At 29.7% G+C, this 23,255-nt stretch overlaps 2 protein-coding genes across 2 annotated transcripts in view; both read right to left on the reverse strand.

Moving 5' to 3' along the window:
- Window positions 1-3,641: 3,641 nt before the first annotated feature.
- Window positions 3,642-23,255, reverse strand: part of LOC145189766 (GTP-binding protein 4-like) — a 31,556-nt gene continuing 11,942 nt past the window's right edge. Inside the window, exons 6-14 of the mRNA XM_090090881.1 lie at window positions 16,670-16,732; window positions 15,065-15,287; window positions 14,197-14,409; window positions 13,871-14,118; window positions 13,705-13,751; window positions 4,554-4,650; window positions 4,401-4,472; window positions 4,087-4,303; window positions 3,642-3,763 (exon numbers count right to left, since the gene is read on the reverse strand). Of these exons, the coding sequence (XP_089947007.1) occupies window positions 3,678-3,763; window positions 4,087-4,303; window positions 4,401-4,472; window positions 4,554-4,650; window positions 13,705-13,751; window positions 13,871-14,118; window positions 14,197-14,409; window positions 15,065-15,287; window positions 16,670-16,732 (1,266 nt within the window). The 3' untranslated portion in view covers window positions 3,642-3,677. The remainder of the gene's footprint in view (window positions 3,764-4,086; window positions 4,304-4,400; window positions 4,473-4,553; window positions 4,651-13,704; window positions 13,752-13,870; window positions 14,119-14,196; window positions 14,410-15,064; window positions 15,288-16,669; window positions 16,733-23,255) is intronic.
- LOC149886906 (uncharacterized) lies at window positions 5,117-7,826 on the reverse strand. The gene has a single exon (XM_090090879.1). The coding sequence runs from the start codon at window positions 7,702-7,704 to the stop codon at window positions 5,221-5,223; it is 2,484 nt and encodes an 827-aa protein (XP_089947005.1). The 5' UTR covers window positions 7,705-7,826; the 3' UTR covers window positions 5,117-5,220.

Consider the following 23,255-nt stretch of genomic DNA (forward strand, 5'->3'; position numbering starts at 1 on the left):
AATCTAAATTAATTTTTCTTAAAACATTTTTTCTTAATTATATTGGGTTGTCCGAAAAGTTCTTGCCGTTTTTTTAAATTAAAAAATTTGCAATTGAAATGAAATTTTTGCAATGGATGATGGATGGAGTTATGGAAATACGATGGATAAATTAGGTTTTCAACGGTAATGAGTAATTTCTTTGTTTTTTTTTTTGAATAAATTGTTTTGTACTTTTAATCAAAAAATAAAATAATAAACTGAAAACTTTTTTCAATGAAAATGTTTTTGAAATATTTGATGGTGAAGAATCTGGCAATGGCCACGTGTTGGATAGTGACGATGATGATTTTTTACCAGAGAGTGAAGTGGCAGCTTCGGAATTTGATGATACTGGTAATTTACAATTCTATTTTCTATTATGCAACAATGATTTTGAAATATAATGTTTTATATATTGTGTATATTTTTATAAGAAGTTGATGAGAATGCACTCGGCGAAGATGAAGAAAGTGAAATAGAAGATGATGATGACGAAGATGAAGAAAGTGAATTAGAAACGCCAGTTAGTGGGCCAACTATGACAGCAAAAGATGGTACTAAGTGGACAGCAAAAGATGGTACTAAGTGAGATACCAAAAAGTGAACATCAAGTTGCAAGGCATAATATTGTGCGACAGGGGTGTGGGCCTAAAAGAAATATGAACATGCTGTCAATACTAGACACATTCAAAATATTTCTCACTCCAGAAATGGCTGATATCATTATACGTCATACGAATAAAAAAGCAAACTCAACATATACAACATATAATGAAGAAAATCCAATGAAAAAACAACTAGTGTGGCAAAATCTTGAACTTCAGGAATTTTATGCATTCCTGGCTATTTTGATAACCTCTGGCGCCAACAACTCAAATACTGACAATACAAAGGATATGAGGCAGTCGTACTCATATTCATTGTATTGTGCAGCAATGGGCATCAATCGCTTTTAGAACATCATTCGTTTTATTAGATTTGATGATGCCAATACTCGTACTCAACGCATGGAGGTTGATAAAGCTGCTCCAATACGAGACATTTGGACAATGCTTAATAGTAATTTAGCAAAACATTATAACCCAACAGAGCACCTTTACCCATATCGGGGTCGAACTAAGTTCACTCAATATATTCCATCAAAGCCAGCCAAGTATGGAACTAAAAAATGGTGGATATGTGATGCAGAAAACTCGTAATCAAGTGAGAAAAATGTTGATGAGAGAGTTGTAAAAGACTTGGTAGTACAATACAAAGGATCCGGTAGAAACATTACAATGGATAATTACTTCACTACTCTGTCATTGGCAAAATCTTTACTATCCTGGGATCTAACAATTGTTGGCACTTTAAAGAAAAATAAGACATGTATTCCACCAGCAATGGCTGCATTGAAAACACGAGAAGATCTATCCACCGTGTTTGGCTTTCATGAAAAAGTAACCATGTGTAGTTATGTGCCCAAAACAAAGCAGTGATTATGTTATCAACAATGCATCAGGTAGCAAAGATCGGTGATGATGCAAAGAAAAAACCAGAAATTATTGAATTTTACAACTGGTCAAAAGCTGGTGTTGGCACAATGGATAAAATGCTTGGTAGATACACTACTAAAAGATTAACTCAAAAATGGCCTCTAGCATTTTTCTACAATATTCTCGATGTTACCTGCCTTGCAGCATATATCCTTTATTATAAGAATAATAAAGTGCTTCCAAAAAAATCATATGAGCGACGATTGTTTTATCGGCAACTGGGCAGAGAGCTGTGTACTCCGTTTGTTAAAAAACGTTCGCATAATCCACAAATCATGAGGCAGTTTACTACGAAAGTGGCAGTTGAAAGTTTTTTTGGTCGAGCAATAAATCCGTATGTGCAACCAACAGCATCTAAATCTTCTAAACCCCAGGCACAACTCGATTCAACCAGAAGGAAAAAGATTACTGGGGTATGCCATGTTTGTCTCACCAGCGAATTTAAAAAACGTCGCAAAACTCGAAAGTCATGTTCGATATGTGAGTTCCCTATTTGTGATGAGCATTGTGTTTCAACCACGACATGTGAGGAGTGTGTGAAAGTATTAACTTCTTTGTTATTTTTTATGGCAATGTGTTTAAATAAAAAAAATACTTTAATAAACAGTCTTATTATTGTGCATAAACCCGGCTTTCATTTATAATAACTTAAGTGAGTACCGGGGTACCCGGTTATTGAACGGAGGAGGTATCAAGTTTTATAGTTAATAACTGCTATTGAATGATTGATTCCAAAAAGTTTTGACGAAAAAGTGGTGTCAAACTACTTCAACTTTGGGGATCCGAGCAGTCATAAAAATGTTTTAAAGAGACGTTAACAAATTCTACTTTGGAAACTGGAATGGATACCCGGGTACCCGGTTATTGACCAGACGGTTAAACGGGTCAAAACATTTCTTTTGGGAATTAGCAAATCTGTTAAGTAAAAGTTGTTCATGATGAAAACAGACTTTAACATTAACATTTAATATTGATAACCCAGATCGTCATAATAATATCTATCTCTCTCTCTGAATAACTTGAAATATCTGTCAATCCAGTTGATTTAGTGTATACCATTTTATGGCATTGATCATTTGATAAAATACCAACTGTACAAAAGTGCTATTACAACTTTAGAAATAAATTATTAAAGAAAAAAAATCATCAATTTGACTTTGTTCCCATAGCTTTTGTATAAAATAAAACATTATATTCTGATTCCTCATCTTCAAAACTATTAAGGTGCAAAATTTCAGTTTGATCACATGTATGGTTTTACAACAACATGCAAAACAAAAACAACACGAAAACCAAGATGGCCGCCAAATGAAAAAATCCTCCGATATAGGTGATTTTGAAATAACGATATCTCAAAAACCAATTTGATTACAGTGCTGAAATTTTACAAGGTTTTCTATGTGATGTTGGTGATCATTTTGACAAAATATGAAGAAAATCTGAGATGGTGGGTTACATGCTTGTCCCACTTTCTCATGGAATATCCCATATCCTAAAAAATACAAAGTACTTTTTTTTATATAATAAATCTAGTTTGAGTGTGTCATTTTGTTAATTTCCTAATAGAATTTAACTTAATATGTTTAATATTCAAGAATCGGTAATTATGAATCCTGGTAAATGTATTCTCAAAATCTCGAGATCGAAAATACCGCAAGATATTTCAAACCCTATTCGTGCGCGTAAGTGTTGATTAAATAAGGGAGAAAACTGATAAAATTTTAAAAGGTCTTGATTTTTCTTTCAATTGTTCAGTTTAAACATAAAGGTAATCAGGAGAGTTCATGAATGTTTAAAAGTATATACTTCAAGAAACTCAAAGTATCAACAAGTAAATTCTGTTCCTGAAACTTTTGCATTTCCTGATGCTTCTAAATTTGACAAGAATCGATTTAACTTTATATATTTTCTTTCAATCACGAAGGTTGTTTGTTTAAAAATCATTCGAAATTTAATTTTCCGTAAAAACACACGCTTTAAAATTTACACTTAGATTTTAAAAGGAATTATCTTGTAAGCTGTTTTATGATTTTATTCTGTTAGCTGCTTTAAAATTTTATTCAGAAAAATAACAAAAGACAAAACTTAAAGAAACGACATTTTTTTATATTCTTATATACATCATCGGCGATCTGTTTTTCCTGAACCACGTTTTCCAGCAAACAAGTGTTTCGGCATCTTAGAATGTATATGACGATCCGATTCTCCTGAAAAACACAAAAATTAAAATCATCGGCTCTATTCTAACCTCAACAATGAGAAATTATGATCAATACAACATCCCAACGATGGAAACTGCTTGGTAAGAAAACTTAACTCACCATGGCATAGAATTAAGAGATTTGAACAAGATTTTTTAAGCGATTTCAAGAAAAGATTTTACCCTTTGTTTCAAACCAAAAGTTTGGTATTTTAATACAATAGTGTTGTTTTTTTGTATAAACAATATATATTTTTATAAGACAACCTGTCTTTTAAAATGGCCCTTAAGTTTTTAAAACCATTGACACAAAAAAGTTTCATGACTTACCTGCTTTACCGTGCATATTAAACTTTCTTTGGAACGTTCGTGTCACCTTTCTTGCTTTAGCTCGTTTCACTGGATCACGTATACCAGAAACATCGCGCGGTAGAGAAAGACTTGGGTGATTCAACGAAGGCTTTCTTACGAGAGAGGAATCTGACTTTGGTTTTTTTGCTACCTTTCTTGAAGATGAGTTTAGCTCCGTAAAGTTTTCATTGGGTTCCTAAGAATTGAAAAATGATCGAGCAGTTTACAAATTTACAATATACAAAAAAAAAAAAAAAAAAAAAAAAAAAAAAAAAACTTTAAATTGAACAAACCATATCTATATCCTCGTCATCCATGTTAGCAGCACTAGCTTTTCTTTTAGATGGGCGCCCAAACCTCTCTAACTGAAAAAGTTTTAAAATTACAGTTAAGTCAATTATAATTGTTATACAAAATTTTCTACCTTTCCCGTTTAAAAAACTTACTCTAAGAGAAGCTTTTCGTGGTAGAACAGACGCATTTCCTCCTTTAGTTTTCTTTTCACGATGTTCTTGGACTCGAATTTTTTTTTGTTTACGAATGCTAAATATATTGTTGAATAATGATAACATGAAATTGGAAAAGCATTTTTAAAAGGTGTGCGTGTTTGTGTGTGTATCATGGCTTACTATATAACAGGCCTTGCCAACGCGCGGCTTGCGTAAAAAACTGGAGGCAAGATTAAAAATATTACTTCGCAATAATTTACATTCTCAGTTAGGTGATTTTCGCATGAATAAAATATTTGTATGATATATCTACTAAAAGTAACTTATAAAAAGTGAAAAGATGAATTTATTATTATTATTTTTTTAATTTTGTTTATAACTAACATTGTAATATAACTAACAAATAACATTTATAACAATTTTAAATTAACTTAAATGTATCTAAAGCTAATTATGTTTAAACAATTTAGTTAGTATATATAGATTTATATTTTGCTGTAATTTAATATTAGCATTTACCACAAAATTTATTAATGGGTTTTTTAAGTATCAAAAATAAATTTTTGAGAAAAAAAAGAGATAAAATCTTTAGAGAATAAAAAGTAAATACAAGCTTTTTAGATATTTTACTAAACACTATTTTACAGTTTTTGTTAAAAACATTTTACTTTGTGCTGAGTTTTATCAGCTTCTGCTTTGGCTCCTTGTGTGAACGAGGTGAATAGAGTCGACAATAATTATTAAATAAAATATTTGTCATTGTTAATCCATGATGTCTTTGCATACCTAATGAATAAAATTCTGATAGCATCATAAGGAGGTTACACAGTGATGACCGACAAGTGTCATTATATACTTCATAAAAAAGAATGTAACAGTAAGTTGCCCATTGACAAACTTTGTCACCAGGAATTGTTAAACCTCCTCGATTTAAGTCCTTTACAAAGTTTCCATACGCTTCATAGAAATAAAAGGTGTCATCTGGATTTTCATCTTCACGAATAATGTACCCTGCAATATAAACTAATGACATTTTAATATCGACGGTCAATGAATCACACAGAGCAGGTAATTTGTCAATAACGTTGCAAATACCCTCGCTTGGTAAAAATTTACATTTTGGACAAGAGTGATCTGAACCTAGATTGGCTAACACATCTGAACTTTTCTCAAACTTTAATAGCAACTTTGTACGGTATATAGTTACTTTTTCAAGAACTTGTTGAACGGAAATAAAATAAGTTCCTCCTGAGCCTTGTCTTAATTTTCCAAAAAGCTTTTCTAATGGATCTGTTGTAAAGTTGCCTAATAATACATACTGATGAGTTGTATCTAAAAGATATTTTGACAACTGAACCAAACCATAACAGGTCTGAGCTAAACAACTAGCAGTGTCTCTTGTTAGTAATTTGACTCTTTTTCCTTTTTCTGTATTTTTTATTTGTATAGCAAAATCACCCATTGCAGAAAGTTTGCTTAAATTGTCATCATTAGCAGAAGCAATAGCAGCTCGATTAGAATCTTTTAAACAAATGTCTGCATACGGACTGTGAACATTACAAATTTTCCAAAATTCAATGACTTTAGAGATGAAAATAATCGTCCCTTCATTATCATGCAGGTCTGGATGACTTTTTAATGCTGACAATGTTTCATCACAAAACACTTGCAGACAAGTGATAACTTTTTGTCTTTCAATCGGCTTTGGATAAACAGAAACTTCCGTTAATTTAGACATTTTAACAATGTTTTTCGTTTCAAGCTTGTACAAATTAATAATATCAACCCACCGTGCTATTTTTTTTTCACCATCAATATAAAATTCAAGTTCTTGAGTTTTTTCTGTAATCCAGTTATTACGTATACTTTTTAATAAATGAACATAATCAAATAAAAGAAAAATATTGTCTTTAGTGCACCATGCTTCTTTTTTTTCAAAAAAGTTATAAAATTTCTGATTGACACTGTTACCATCACAGACAATAGCAACAACATTGCCCCCATTATTTTTAATTGCATCAAGAATCAAGGTTGTCTGTTCAAAAAGAAACTCAGCATCAAGTTCTCTGACTGGTAACATTTTGTAAAGAAATTTTGGTCCATTAAACAATGTTACAACCAAAAAGCTCAGTACTGTGTTTGCTAATAGATGAGGTTTGTTAACTGATTTACCAAATACTATGCCACCATGATACTGCAACATTGGTTTAACATAAACCTCATCAAGAAGTAAAATGCATGTTTTTTGTCTATCATCTCTGAGATTAGAGAAAATATTTCTGATATAAGTGGTATCATCTAAAGATTTACATTTAGATGTAATTCTTCCTAAAGTGCGTAAACTTGGAAGTTCAAAATCTTCTCTGATACGATTGTAGGCTGATCGTGAAAGAGAAAAATACTCAAATGCTCGCACAATTGTTTCAACTGGATACTTTTTTTCCCCAATACATGTTTTATTCATTGACAAAATTTGTTGATATACAACTTCTTTTTTGGGTGTTCTTTCACAACAATTTAAAAATCTTAATGCTTCTTGGATATGAGAAAATTTGTTCATAATATAAACTCGGTTAGATGATAAAGTCATAACACTAATTTTAACTCCACAATGAAATGCTTCAAAAGTGAGATCTTTATTTATGCAAAGAAGAAATCTAGGAATAGCACTTTCCTTTAAAAAGTCTGAAGACTGAATATGTAATATATCATTGCATAAATAATTAATAATAGCAAAATTAAATTCATTAGTTTTTAACTTTTCACATAAAACATTAATACTTTCTATTTTTTCTTGTGAATTAAATATTGCTAACTCATCCTCTTCTTGCCAGCGAGCACTATTAAGACTTTTTGATGTTTTTCTAAGTGGCATGGGTACAGTAGGAACTAAGCTTGGCTTTATGCAATCAAATACTGACGGAGCATCACGAGGTCTTAGCTTCCCATAAACAGTAACAGTTGAATAATTTTTTGGCCAATGTCTTTCACATACTACGGTGTTATCAGTATCAGGAACATTATCTCTTGGTATTATAGCAATCCAACGTTTTCGTTCTTCAATGTTTCTTGGAAGTCTAAATGTTTTAACTCTATTCTGAGGATTATAATTGCCATTGCAATTTGTTACACAACATCGACGAACCATTTTCTAAATACTAAATTAAATCCTTTGCTTAATCCTTCACCTCTCAACTAACTTTTTTTTTTAATTTGGAAGTTAGTTAAAATAATGACGGGTGTTTGGTTATTGTTAATTTTATGCAAATATTAAATTTATGCATATATATATATATATATATTCAACTTTAATTAACTTTATCAAATAAATTTTAAATGAAAATTATTTTGTTAATTTTATAATAATTATTTAATGCTATATAATTATTATTGTTACAAAAAAAATACCCCCGTATTTATTTTGTAAAACGGCTTTCTAGTTTTTCAAACATAAAACTATCTTGCCTCCAGTTTTTTACGCAAGCCGCTTGTTGGCAAGGCCTGTTATATAGTAAGCCATGGTGTGTATATATATATATATATTTAATATATGAACTTCAATAAATACGAATTCTCTCAATACTAATTTTTTATTTTATCTAAGAAATTTTCGCTAGATTATTGATACTAGCATCTTCAGCTTAATAGAATGCGAGTGTAAGCAAAATACTTTAGTGTAAACCTAATAGAATGCGAGTGTAAACAAAAATACATCGGCGAAACAAAAATGAAAATAGCAACAAGAACAAAACAACACCAAAAAAATGTTTTTGAAGAAAAATTAGAACTATCTGCAATTGGCCATCATAAAATTAAATGTTCATGTAATATAAAATGGGATCAAGTAAAGACGCTAAAAGTAGAACCCAAAAAATTTGAAAGAAAAGTTCGAGAGGCAATCGAAATTCAGTTCAACAAATGCGGACCTAAAAATGGAGGTATGAATTTAGATGACGGTCAATATGTAAAAACGCAATTCTGGACGCCATACTTTTTATACCTACGAAATATTAAAGAAGCCCAACTAAAGCGAAGTTTAAAGAAGCCATTAAAAAGTGACATTACCGTTAATGTTTGTTTGTAATTTAATTTAATAAATATTTGTAATTAAGCTGAAGATGATAGTATCAATAATCTATCGAAAATTTCTTAGATAAAATAAAAAATTAGTATTGAGAGAATTCGTATTTATTGAAGTTCATATATTAAATTTATTCAACTCTCATACAAGATGTCGTCATTTAAAATATATATATATATATATAAACTTAATTTTTAGGGTTTTTTATTATCATAAAAAATATATTTTTTATTATATATCTAAATAATAAAAAATGTATTTAATCAAAATAATTTCCACCGCTTGCAACAACCTTCTCCCATCTTTTCAACATGTGAATTCCATTGTAAAATAATTTTTCTGGTTTTTGAGCTATCCAACATTCAAGTCAATTTTTGACTTCTTCAAAGCAATTAAAATGCTGCTCTCCAAATGAATACTGAATTGACCGAAACAAATGATAATCTGATGGAGCAATGTCAGGTGAATATGGCGTTTGGGGTAAAACACCCCATCTTACCTCTTCAAGCGTTTCTTTTACGCATTTTGCAACAGGTGGACGAGCGTTATCGTGCTGAAAAATAATTTTGTGTCTTTTGGTCGTTTTTCTTTAAGAGACTGATTCAAAGCAATCATTTGTTGTTGGTAGCATATGCCTGCTATAGTTTCTCCAGGTTTTACCAGTTTATAATACGCTACCAGATGCAAAGCATAACTTTTTTACCATGGATATTTCGCTTTGGCGTAGATGACGCTTGACCAGGGTCACACAACGATTTTATTCGCATTGGATTGTCAAAATAGATTCATTTTTCATCACCTGTAATAATTCGATGCAAAAAGGATTTTCTTTTATACCTTTGGAGAAGGTTTTCAAACATTACCAATTTTCCTTCCAAATCTCTTTCTTAAAATGCATTACACCAAGGCCTACTTAAATACACGGCCTTCTTTCCTGCTTTAATCGAAGAAAAAAAAGAAGGCCAGTTTAAAAAACGTATATTCTGTTGGATGGACAAACTTTTTTAACATATTTTAACTATTGCGCTATAAATTTTAAATGAGTCTATCCGGCATAGGATAAAAACTTCAGCGTTTTCTAAATCTTAACATCAACTAACCTCATATGCTTGATTGCAGCTTCTTTTTATTAATAGATAGTAATTATGGTTGATAAATGCTGTGTTCTTGGTTGTACCTCCAATTATCTAGATGGTGAAGTAGTTCCAGTTTTCAGTTTTCCAAAAGATGATGATTTAAGAAAGCTATGGATTAGATTTGCAAATAGAAATTTCTAGATTATTACAAAATCATCTGTGATCTGTTTAAAACACTTTGAGAAAAACTTAGTACATAAAGGAGCATTAGAGAAACGATTTCGTTTGCTGTATAACCTAAAGCCTGTCCCTAAAATATACTCTGCTAGCATAGCAACTGCTTCTCTTCCAATTATATCTGGACCAAGAAAATAACCAACTAAAAGAATATTTCAAGAAGATGAATATCAGAAATTTTTATCAAAGGATATTATTAAAGATGTTAATTCCCTTTCAGCTGCTGATTCATCAGCAGGACATTTATTTTCAAAATTTGATGAACAAAATCAGTTTTCTAATAATTCTTTTGGCAATGCTGCTAATATAAATAAAAAAACAGAGTTTTCTCGAGCTTTTGCTGACTGGTTAAACAAATGGAAAAACACAAAAATTCTAAATTTTGAGAAATATACACTGCAGGCCAAAAGTTTCCGGACACTTGGATTTTGTTTAATTTTTTAATTAAAACTCCCATAATTATTTCAAAAAAATTTAAATATCATATTTATTTTATAAAAGATACATATAGTTACTATTTAAGAAAAAAAAAAAGACAAAAAAAAAAAAAAAAAAAAAAAAAAATACTAACAACATTATTATTATTAATAATGTTGTTAGTCTTTTCATCGAAAAATAACCCACGAGTTTTTATCACTTTTTTTGCGATCTGTGGCATCCTATTTATTAATTTATTTATTATTTCGGGTGTAATTGATAACCAGGATTCTCTAATATCTGCCACAGGTGCTCTTTGGATGTTAGGCATTTTTGTCTGACCTTTCTGGCCAATTTTTCCCACAGTAACTCTATTGGTTTCAAATCTGGTGATTGGGCCGGCCAGGTCATGTTTTTGAGGACACCATTATCCTCTTGTTCCTTTATATAGTTCTTACATAATTTTGAGGTGTGTTTAGGGTCATTGTCCTACATAAAAACAAAACCATGACCAATAGTTCTAAGCCAGAAGGTATAGCATTGTTTTCTATAATTGTTTTATATTGTTCTTTTTTCATAATACCCTCAATTTTAGCTAGGTCACCTATACCAGCTGAAGAAAAACATCCCCATACCATAACTGACCCACCACCATGCTTGATTGTCGGCACTAAACACTCTGGGGTCATTTTTTCTTTTGTTGTTCTTTTGATGTAAATTCTACGTCTTTGCCCAAACAGTTCAAATTTGAACTCATCGGTCCATAGCAATTGCTCAGTCTTCTTTTGTCCAATATTGGTGGTCTATAGCCCATTGTAACCTTTTCTTTTTATTTCCAATCCGTAGCAACGGTTTCCTGACCGCTATACGGCCAGAAAGTCCTGCTTGTCTAAGACGTCATTTCGTAGTGGTAAATGAAATAGATTTTGAATGACTCCTATTAAAGCCTGAAGTTTTTTCCGGGGCCATAAGTCTTCGATTTCTTTTACTCGTCAATATTATACTATTATCTTCTGCTTTTGTTGTCTTCCGTGGTCTACCAGATCTTTTTTTTGTCTTCAAAAATACCTGTTTCTTTCCATCGTTTGATGGTATCTTGTACAGTACTTCTGGCAACTTTTAATTTTTTGCAAATTTTATGAACTGAATAACTTTCTTTATGTAATGTAATTATTTCAAAACGTTTTGCAACCGTTAAAGAAGGTTTTTTACCCATATTTTTAATTAAATAGTCGAATTATAAACTTTTAAAATTTTTTTCAAGATTTTTTAATGCAACCGTCATTAATACCAAATGAAAACTAAACAAATCAAAATATTCTTAATCATTTTAGTCGGATATCATTATATTATAAATATTTACTTCATATTTTAACAAATAAATAACTTTAAGTAGACCAAACTCTTAAGAGTAATGTAACGCTATATATCAAGTAAAAATAAACAATTAAAAAAAACAAACAGTATTGTCTTATTTATGTAAGTTTGAGGTCAGTACTGACCTCAAACTTACATAAACACTTAAAATTAGTAAGTTTAAGTATTATAAATTAACATTATTGATTAATTTAATGGTACAGGATAGATTTTAGCTTTTTATATAAAAATATCAAGTGTCCAGAAACTTTTGGCCTGCAGTGTACATTATCTCCTCAAACATCATAAGCACTGCAAAGAACTTTATTATGTCATGCTTCATTAATTGAAGATCTGCTGAAAGATAAGTACAAATTTATATTGACTGCTTGTTTTTAAAGTGATACCTTAGAAAGAAGATACAGACAATACTGTGAAATGAGCAGTGGCAGGTTCCTTGTCAGTTTGAAAGATGTTATTTATAGTGAGAGTATAATCCAAATAAAAAGTTTGATAAAAGAAGGAATTGACATTTTTGAAAATGATATCAATGCTGATGAAGATATACAACATGTTAGATCCTTGATGGAGCAGATCAAAGAAAGAGATTTTGATTGTGTGATTTTATCGGATGATTCTTGTGAGGTTGCCAGTTATATTGCTGGTTTTATTGCCAAAAAATTGATTAAGAAGTTAGGAGTATGTTGCAAATGGCTTTGTACTCAACATTGTCAACAGGAGTCAACTGATTATAATTATTTAAATAAACTTGTCCAGAGGTGGGCTAACAACTCCATCAGTACTGCTTTTAGAATATGTCTGTGACAGTTTTACTATGCTAGATCACATTTTTGATGTTATTTATCAGTCTCAAAAGCAACACCGTAAAGTAGCAAAGTTGATTCTTGGCAGTAGAGAAGGGCATCAACCATTTTTATTTTTAAACCATCAAAGTCATGGAAAAGATATCATACACACTGTTATTTTAAATATTTATCTTAATAACACCAGAAAGAGAGTCAGGGATCCGATTGTTGCAGATAACCTTGTTGCATTTAAGAAAAACATTTTGTTTCATTTTTAATCAGTTTGTGTTAGAGTTCTTTTATACTTTTGAAGCTTATTTTTGAGAATTTTTATACTTTTTTAGTTTGGAAAGCAAAAAACTGAGACAACTCTATAACAAATATAATTAGAGGTGCAACCAATATTAAAGCATTTATTAACCATAATTATTATCTTATATTAAAAAGAAGCCACAATAGAGTATTCAAAGTTTAGTGAAGTTTAGCAGAGCTTAGATTTAGCTAGCCAACATAAACTTTTTTATCCTGTGCCAGATATACTTACTTAAAATTTATAGTGCAATAATTAAAATTATTTTGAGAAAGTTTGTCCATCCAGCCAAATATACAATTTTCAAACAGGCCTTCTATTTTTTTTTTTTTGCAGGAAAGAAGGCCATGCATTTAAGTAGGCCTTGATTACACTCATTTACCTTTTTTGATCTTTTTCATCAATTTTAAACGCTTACTAACTGCAACTTCAATCCTAACGTGTTGGACAGTTGTTTTAGAGTTTGAGCTGAATCTTCGTCTAATAATTCTTGCAACTCCAGATATTCAAACTTTTTTTGGCTGACCAGGATACTCCTTGTCATTTAGATCAAAATCACCACTTTTAAATCGTCTAAACCAGTATTCGTATGTTTTAGCGATGACTTTCAGTAGCAGAATAAAAGCAGTGCATGCCGCAAATGATCTTTTGAAGGCTCAAAACTGGTCATTTTTGGTTAAAAAAAAAATTAATTTTTTGTTCAAATTTACTTAAAACATTATTCTGAATTTTCGAGATTAATTGCTAAATTATAATTTAAAATGCTAAAATCATATTTAAACTTAAAATTTATGCTTATTTTAAAATTTTAAAAAACCCTCAGAATTAAGTTAACCTCCTAATATATATGTAATAAACATCTTACGCAACGGCCGTTTTTCGAATTTCCTCATCTTCTGAGTTTAAATCATCCTAAAATTAAAAACAATCTCAAAATAAAATCATTTTACATAGTTACAAATGCTTTAGCACTGAATACACGTATTTAAAGAAAATTGATTTGCGTACTTTTTTTTTAATAAATAAATTACCATATCTGACTCGTACAATCCTGCAGCTTCTCGAAGTTCTTCTTCTTTCTCTAACTGCTCTAATTTTTCATAGAGGTCTTCATCAATATAGTCAGCTATATTTTTGCCGTTTAAAATTTCAGGAATGATATCATACTTTTCATTATCTTTAACGAAGTAAAGTGCTTTGTCATCAAAACTATAATCCTCCAACAATGATTGCTCATAATGCTTCTGTAATTTCTTAGAAGCTGGATCCATTAGCTTTACTAAAAATATTTAAAAATAGTAATTTTTTTAAAAAAAGAAACTGACTGCAAATTATTAAATCTATAACGGAAAATTACTTTGCTCTTTTGCAGCTTCTGGTATGAAAGGTGGTCTTTCTTTATTGTCTCTTGGTTTGGGTACTGTTACATGCAATCTATTTACAATGTCATTGACATTTTTTGCCTTTAGTTTTATTTCTACTCTTTGTGCAAGCAATCTATCGCATGCTTCTACTTTTACATTCATAACACCTTCTTCTGAAACTGTACTCATAGGAATAATTGGTACACCTGTAATAAGATAATTTTACACATTTACTGCTTGCTATAACAAATTAATACAATGTATATTATTTTAAATATCTACAGATAAAATATTTCAGTCAATAAAGACATTTCAACTGAAAGATTTGAAGAACTCATGAAATAAATCAATGAACTTTGTGTAAATCTATAAATTGTGAGAAGATTTGTAGATGCAAGCATAACAATTATTATGTCATGTAGAAATAAAGGGTGAGATGCACCTACTGAGTTTGTCTACTCCCAACTTATTTGCAAACATCAGCTAATAGATTGTTAAAAATATTAAAATATAAAAAATTTTGAAAAAATTTTACTAAACCTTGCTAACATTTTAATTAGAAATTTGTTTTTAAGTGTTGTTAAGTGTTGAAAGTTAAGTTAACTAAAAAATTTACTAAAAAATTGCTAAAAAATTTAGACATTTTAAGATTTTATGAACAAACAAATCAAAGGCACAGCCTTTAGATTACAACCAAAGGCACAGCCTTTTGATTGGAGTTTTTTGAATTTTTTACACTGCTAAGAGGATGTTATAATAAAAACAATCCTAAAGTTTACGCTCATAGTTTGTTAGAGCTCAATCTAACAGCTACTAATTGTGATATTTGAAAATATCTTAAAACAAAAATAAAAACAGCACCTTCTTGCTGAAATTGCTTAAATAAATCTTTCTTCTGTTCTGGTAAATCATCAAGAGTGAGAATATCAACTTTATTTAATGCAACTACAATTGGCTTGTTTGAGAATAATGGCTTAATGCTATTAAACAACTCTACTTGCTCCTCCAGAGATTTGCTGCACTGTTCACTGATATCCATTACATAAATTATAGCAGCACGCAGATGAGCTAATGCTGTTATAGCCTGTAAAGAGTATACAAAAAAATCTTTTTAAATTTTTAGTTAGATTACTTCAAAAGATGGCTGAGATATGTCTTTAGGACTGAGGAGCTTACAGAAAATAATTTAGATACTGCTCTAAATCTATGTAATGTAAGTATGTATGTATGTATGTATGTTGTATGTATGTATGTATGTATGTATGTATGTATGTATGTATGTATGTATGTATGTATGTATGTATGTATGTATGTATGTATGTATGTATGTATGTATGTATGTATGTATGTATGTATGTATGTATGTATGTATATTAATATATTTGTATATAATAATATTTATAATATTTTTGTTAAAAACTTTTCATTTTGAATTGCTAAATTATTCTTAAGATAGCTGAAAGCTATAACAAAATCACATAAAGATAATTTCTGATCATATAAAACAAGTTTCAAAATTGGTTTTCAAAAACTTTTTTCTCTTAAATCAAACCTACTTTCAAAAGTAATATTTTACAGGTATTGTTTTTTTGCAGATTTGCATAGATTTATGCTTTTTAAATTCTTAAAAGTTAAAAGTTTTACCAAATATGTCTACAACTCCCTTTTCATGAAATGCAGAGAAAAAACTTTGCATTTAAAAATGTTGCTTAAATTCCCTTGAAGAAAAACTTAGTATTTTTTTTTTTACTTTTATTGTAGTTAACTATGCAAAAATATGTAAAACCCAAACTGAAAATCAACTTAAAAATTATAAATTACTTAAAATTTTGAAAAATTTTGCTGAACACATTTTATACTTTGAAAATTTATGATATTTTTTGGAAAGAAATATTCATGGAGATGTTAAGTTTATGATAAAAAATGATCTTTAATATGATAATGCTTAGAAAATTGAAAATATGAGCAATATACATACTCTTGAAGTGATTAATTGTTATTAGTTTGATGTTTTTGAGCCTGGTTTTCTTACACTTCCATATGTAAAATTCAAGATAAATAAAAAAAAAAAAACTATTACAACTTAACAAGTATGAAAAAAGTCTCCAAGATCAGCAACAGAAAACAAGAAGCTTATTAATTTTAGAGAATTGCATCAGAAATATTCTGAAAACATTTAAAATGACAAATAGCATCCAAAATCATCCAGGATTTATAGGATAACAAAAAACTATGGAAAGTGAGAACAGTATTATATTTTTTCAAGTTAGTACCAATTCAAGTATAAGTTATCATGAACTTAAAAAAATATCTTCTAAAATTATGAAAAAGTTTTTTTCAAATACAGTACATGTTTACACCTCTTTTTAAAAGTTATAGCTTTCTTAACAATTTACAGTCCTAAATAATGTTCTAAAAATATGTAATTTCTTATTAAAAACACTAGATTTATCTATAAAAAATTACCTGCATTTCAATTGTATTTCTTTCTTCAAGAGCATGATCCAGAATACCTGGAGTGTCTACAACCTACAATAAAAATGATATTTTACAACTTTTTAGTCTAATAGTAGTAAGGAATAAACAATAATTAAGTCATAAAAGAAAGAAAAAAAAAAAAAAGATAAACTTGAATTATTAAATTAGTAACATTTTCTCACCCAGGCAACTAATACAACACTACAGTAATAACAAAAAATGTCTAGAGTATCACTATACCAGTTGCTTAGCATTAGTAGTCAAAATAAATAATAAAAACTTATAATATATGACAATTAAATAAAAGTTTTACTCTTTTTAGATTTTTATGTCAAACAAAACTTGTTAATCAAAGTTTTTTGTTAACAATCTTTTCAGTGTTTCATACTAACCTGGAGACATTGGTATTAAAAATCTAGTTGTGCTTTTCTCTATTATCAATCATTAAAGTTACACTTATACCTCTAATCTTAAGTATCTATATATTAATCTGAAAACCCTTTTAAGCTGCATATCTTAAATCATACATTTACATATTGACTTCTATTATTGTGTATTACAACTTTTTAAAATATAGCAAAAAGACAATGCAAAAATTCTTCAGGTATATTCTGCTTTATTTGGACTAAAGCAGTGGTTCCCAACCTTTTCTTACCCGTTCCCCAAATTATATATCATAAAATCTCCATGGACCCCTTTGCTTTTAAAAACTATTACAAGGCGAACATTTTAATATTGTAATTTTTATTCATCAGGACAATATTTTATTCAAGGTATTTTTTAATTGAGTAGACTATCTATGACCCAAAAATATTTTATCTTAGTTAATATACAGTATTGTGAAAAAGTTAAGAACCACTAAATAAAAAAAAATATTTTTTTCAAATAAATCTAATTAATTCTTATTCTATAGATAATAAAATAGTCTTTTTTTTTCAAACATATTAAATATAGCATGAGAAAAAAGAAAAAATTTTTTTTTTTGAAAATAAGTTAATAGAACCTATAAAAAATAAGGAGTAAATATTATGTGTTAATTTTTTTTTTATATTTTTTTTGTGAAAAAGTTAAGAACCACAAAGAATTTTTGGTGCGAAATGCGGCGGAAACGTCTTTTTAAATTTATTTTTCCCTTTTTTTTTAAATATTCTATTAATGACCTGAGTTATTACCAAAGAACCAATAAAAACATTTGAAAAAAATTAATTTTTTTAAATACTTTTAAAAAAAGTATTTAATTTCAAACAAAAAAATATTCTTTCCTTTTGAAAAAATGAGCAGAAAAGCTATTACCTATGAAGATCGTGTAAAAGTGGTGCATTTTCACCAGGAAGGTAAATCCGCTCGCGAAATTGGAAGAATAGTAAAGCGATCACATAGTTCGGTGCTAAAAATCATCAAAAGATTCAAAGAGACGAAATCTTACGTTGATCGCCATCGTTCTGGAAGACCGCGTTTGACGACACCCAATGATGATCGCCTTTTAATCAGGTTGGCAAAGAAAAATCGAACCATGCCGTCGCATGAATTAAGAAGGGAATGGAAGCTTTCAAATGGACGTCAAGCATCGGCATCACTTGTGCGTAGGAAACTATTAGCTAACAATATGTTATGGAAAAAAGCTGTTCTAAAACCGCGACTTACCAAACTACATATAAAAAAGCGAAAAAAATTTTGCCAAAGCGTCAAAGAATGGACTAAACAAAAATGGAGGACAGTAATGTTCAGTGATGAGATGAATATCGAGGTTGATAGCCGAAAAAACCGAATTATGATTTGCAGGCAGCCTTCAGAAAAATATAATCACGATTGTATCGTTCAAAGAACAAAACAAGGTAGCGGGTCGGTTGGAATATGGTGCTGCATGACATATTATGGTCTCGGTATGTTTAAATTATTTGATGGTCGACTCAACTCTAGTTATTATGTCGATATTTTAAATAACAACTTGTTACCGTCAATTGATGCACTTGAGCAAAGCGTTCCGTTCATTTTTCAGCAAGACAATGCACCATGTCACAGGGCTAAAATTGTCTTTGAATGGTTCGAAAGTAAAAATATTGAGCGTCTAACTTGGCCACCAAATAGCCCAGATCTAAATTGCATTGAAAATCTTTGGAGTTGGCTTGATAAAGAGATTGCCAAGAAAGCACCAAGGAGCCTTGAGGAGTTGCACAATATTTTACCAGCAATACTTGGAAATGTTCCCAAACATATTTTAGAGAATTTAATAGACTCAATGCCAAATCGTATAAATGAGTGCTTAAAAATTCATGGTAGAATTACGCGGTATTAGGTAAAAATTATCGTTTCTTGTTCTGTGGTTCTTAACTTTTTCACAATTTTTTTAAAATAAAAGTTACCTATAAAACTTTAAATACATTTTTTATATTTGTTCAAAAGTTTTTATCACTATTATTATTTTTTATTTTGTTTGTCTATTTTCTAAAATTTATTATTATTTTTTTTTTTACCAGAAAAATATATTCGGTTAAAAAGAAATTTAAAAATAAAAATAAATTACGATTTGTTTTTTTTGTGGTTCTTAACTTTTTCACAATACTGTATGATACAAAAACTGGTCAATGTGAATTCTGGCACTGCTTACCAGCAATTAATATCTGAAAACTCGGTTTAGTTTTTGATAGAGCACATCTAATAACTGCATCAATTTCAAGTCTATTTCTTTTTTTGGTTTTTACAGATAACATGGCTGAAAACCCTGCTTCGCACAAATATGATGTTGAAAAAGGAATAAGGGCTTTAAGTGCAATTGTTGAACACGATGGATATGAATTCCTCATTTTCAACCAGAAGTTATTTAATGGTGTTATTTTGAAGTGATCCTTAGCAGTGGTATCATTCTTTAACTCTATAAATTCTTCTTGTGCTTCCTCATTCACATTTTACACATCACAGGAAAACGGTGATATAATTACTTCACTACTCAAAAGCTTCACATCTGGCAAATAGTTACCAAATTCATTAATCAAATTATCTAGCTGACAAAGTATTTCTATCTTTATAACGTCGGGAAGCATGTTATTTCCAATTACGCTATTTAAATTTTGAAACATCAAATTTCCATTATTAATTCTAGTCTTATACAGTTTGAGCTTTTCAATGAATGCCTTCAGTTTATCCAAGTATGTAATTACATTAGCATTTTTGCCTTGAAGTTGCAAATTTAACTTGTTAAAATGACCCAAAATGTCCACAAGATAAGCAGTTGTTATTTGAAAATTGTCAAATTCAAAATATTCTACCAGTCCACTTTTCATTTGATATAAAAACTTTCACTTCGTTTCTAATCCACATTCCAAATGTTGTGTGGTTCGAAATGGAAACGAGTGTACAGGCTCTCTAAATTGTTGTAAAAAAAATCAACTTGAATAAAACAGTGTACACCAACTACATTTGGAGCAATCTCTTTTACCCTAGTCTGCAATCCAGACTTACAACCCATCATGGCAGGAGCTCCATCAGTAGTAATTCCTAACAAATATTTCCATTGTAATTGATTGTCATTGAAAAACTGTTTCATAATTTCCATAATATCAGCTGTTTTTGTTGTTTCAAGGAAAGAAGAGAACAAAAATTCTTCTTTGAATTTATTATTGTGAATATACCTACAAAATACAATTAATTGTGCCATTGAACTTACATCTCCACAGATGTAAGTTCAATGGCACAAGAAGCCATTGAACTTACATCTGTGATTGAATTCCTCTTGATGACTGAATTGCAAAAAAAAAAAAAACAACACATTTTTAAACATTTGCTTATCTTAATAAAATGCATAAAAATTTTAAACAGCCAAATCCAGTGAGTTTAACAATCAAAGCTATTTGACAATGACAACCAAGTTCATAGTTTATGTGCTTTAGTAAAGTACTGTCATTTTAAACAAATTAATTATTCAGTCTTTCTCACTTTGAATGGCCAAATTTCCATAATCATTACTACAGTAGGTTGCATAAACATAGTCACTACTTTTTTTATGCGAAAGTGTTGTTTTTTTCAAAAAATTTTTTGAAACCAACTAATTAATACAGTTAAAAGCATATTAAATGTCTTAATTGATTCTCTATTGAATGGTATATAATTTGAACCTCTTAGGTTAGCCAGTCTTGAGCAATTATTGGTTCAATTAGAACATACCTGTATTTCTAATGTAGCAAAAATATAGTCAACTAAAATTTAATGACTTAAGTTGAAATATCTCAACGAAATGTTATTCGAGCGATCTAAAATTTGGTGGTTGATTGCTTTCGAACTGTATAAACATTCTTGTGAAAATAAAATTAAGTTACCATTTTTATATCTTGAGTTATTCACATTGGTAATTATTTGGTAAAGTAAAAAGACAAAAAATAGCAGAAAAGCTGTTTCAGACAATGTACAATGGCAAATTGTAGGTCTGCTAAAAGATAAAACAAAAAACCATCAAGAAATAGCTCAAATGTGAATGTTTCGCTTAAATGTTTACAAACAATGTTGAAAAACTACGAGCTACATAATGATGTCAAAGATTTACCAAGGCCTTTAAAGCTAACTTCAAGAGATCAAAGTTATCTCTATCAAAAGGTTAGACAAGACCCTAAAATTTCTTACTGAGAACTTGCTGAAGGGTTCACAAATAAACCTGGTAACACTAGTGTTAGTAGATGGACTGTACAAAGATGCCTAAATAAAAAAGGCTTAGATTGCTATGTCACTGTTCAAAAACCGCAATTGCTTGTCTCAGATTGCCTAAAAAGATTAAAGTGGTGTAGAGAAAGACTTCACTGGTCTGTAGAAGACTGGGCCAAAGTCATTTTCAGCAACAAATCCAATTTTGAGGTGATAAATCGCAAGTCAAGGTTAATCATCAAGAGGCTGGCTGGTGAAAAGTGCAAAGAGCATTTTTGTGTACCAAGGATAAAAGGTGGAGGAGGATCAGCTGGAATAAAGGGAAGCTTCTTCCATAAAGGAACAGGGTAATACAACATTTATAACAGCAGAATTAACCAGTACAACTACAAAGAGACCCTCGAAAGTAAATTTTTGCCAACGGCCAAAGCTTTTTATGGAAGACAACAACAAAAAATTTTTCAGCACGATGGCGCAATGGCTTACACTGCAATCTCGGTTAAAGAGTGGCTTAATCGGACAAACATTACGGTCATGCCATAATGTGTTCGTGTATGTGTGAAAGTTCATGGTGCGCATACAAAATACTAAAATGCACCCTGACTCTATATTTTTGCTACTTTTTTTTTTTTTTGAAAAAATTTTTTTTCTTATTTTGTTTATAAAACCAATGTTAATAAAATTTAAAACAATTTAAATTAATAACTTTTTTGTTTGCTTTAAATTTAAAAAAAAAATTAAAAAAATCATATTAAAAATCAACTGATTCTTTATTTGTGTAACCCACTGTATCACTATTTTTATTTTCATTTTCTTTAAATTAATAAACAAATTTTCAAATTTAACCATAACTGAAGTTATGGCTAAATTTAAGTAAGTTAAACTTAAACCATATCAGTAGCTGATATGGTTTAAGTTTAATCAAGTTTATTTTCTTGTATAATAGCGTACATCTTACTATTGCTGATATAAACGCACAACCAGGTTTGTGGAGCAGTGATTGTTTTTCACAACTCGGCTCTGGCTTGGATCCTACTTCTTATAAGCATTGCTTCCAACTTTTTAAATTATATTGAAATGGTGTAATGCAAACAATAGTTCTTGAATTACACTGTTAAGCAAACTTTTGACTTGTTAAAAAAGTAAAAATATAATACATTTTTACAAATGATACCCTTATGCTAGTCAGCAGTTGCACTAGTTTGCAATTTGAACTTATTTCTAATTCACCTTTGCATTTACATAAATTTTAGAAAGTTTCCTAAAACATCATCAACCTGGTTTTAGTTTTTATTTTTAAACCAAAAAGGCCAGTTTTTCAGCTCACTTAGAGCCAATTCCAGAATTTAAGTTGTTTTTGTTTGGGAAATGACAAATTTCTCACTTTATTGGTATAAAGTTTGGATGACAATTTTCAGAAAAATCAAGTATGACGAATTGATCTTACTAATGACTGCTTTGTTGATTATGCACTCTAAATTTGCCAAAAGCTAAACAAATTTCTTCCAGAGAGTTTTTTGTAATCTTTTGCAATTGTCATTAAATCATATCAGTAAAATTCTAAATGAAGTCTCTTTATATTTAGCAATGATCATATTCACAGAAACAAGTTCTTTTGTCCTTGATCACATGCATTAAAACCCCTCAAAACCATATAATTATGTTTTGATTGTTTAAGGTAATGAGGCATTTATTTTCCTAACTTCTTTTCAGATTCTGCTAAAACACTTAAAGACTTGTAGTTTTCTAACTTTACTGGGTGTTGATTTTGGGATTAAAAAAGCTACTTAAGCTTATTATATTTTTAAAAGTTAAAATTGGAAAATTTTAGTTGTTATCTACATAGAAGAATGGTATTTTTTAGTGCTTGGTTATTAAGTGATTATGAGATTTTGACTCAATTGACAGGGATTGACACAGCATGAAAACTAAAACTACTATT

Source organism: Hydra viridissima, unplaced genomic scaffold (assembly GCF_058129835.1).
Source record: "Hydra viridissima isolate aposymbiotic clone 2 unplaced genomic scaffold, HvirCarnegie_v1 scaffold_6, whole genome shotgun sequence".
In the NCBI taxonomy this organism is placed as follows: Eukaryota; Metazoa; Cnidaria; class Hydrozoa; order Anthoathecata; family Hydridae; genus Hydra; species Hydra viridissima.

Excerpts from the sequence above, each read along its gene's own strand:
- LOC149886906 (XM_090090879.1), bottom strand. The coding sequence starts at position 7,704 with ATGGTTCGTCGATGTTGTGTAACAAATTGCAATGGCAATTATAATCCT.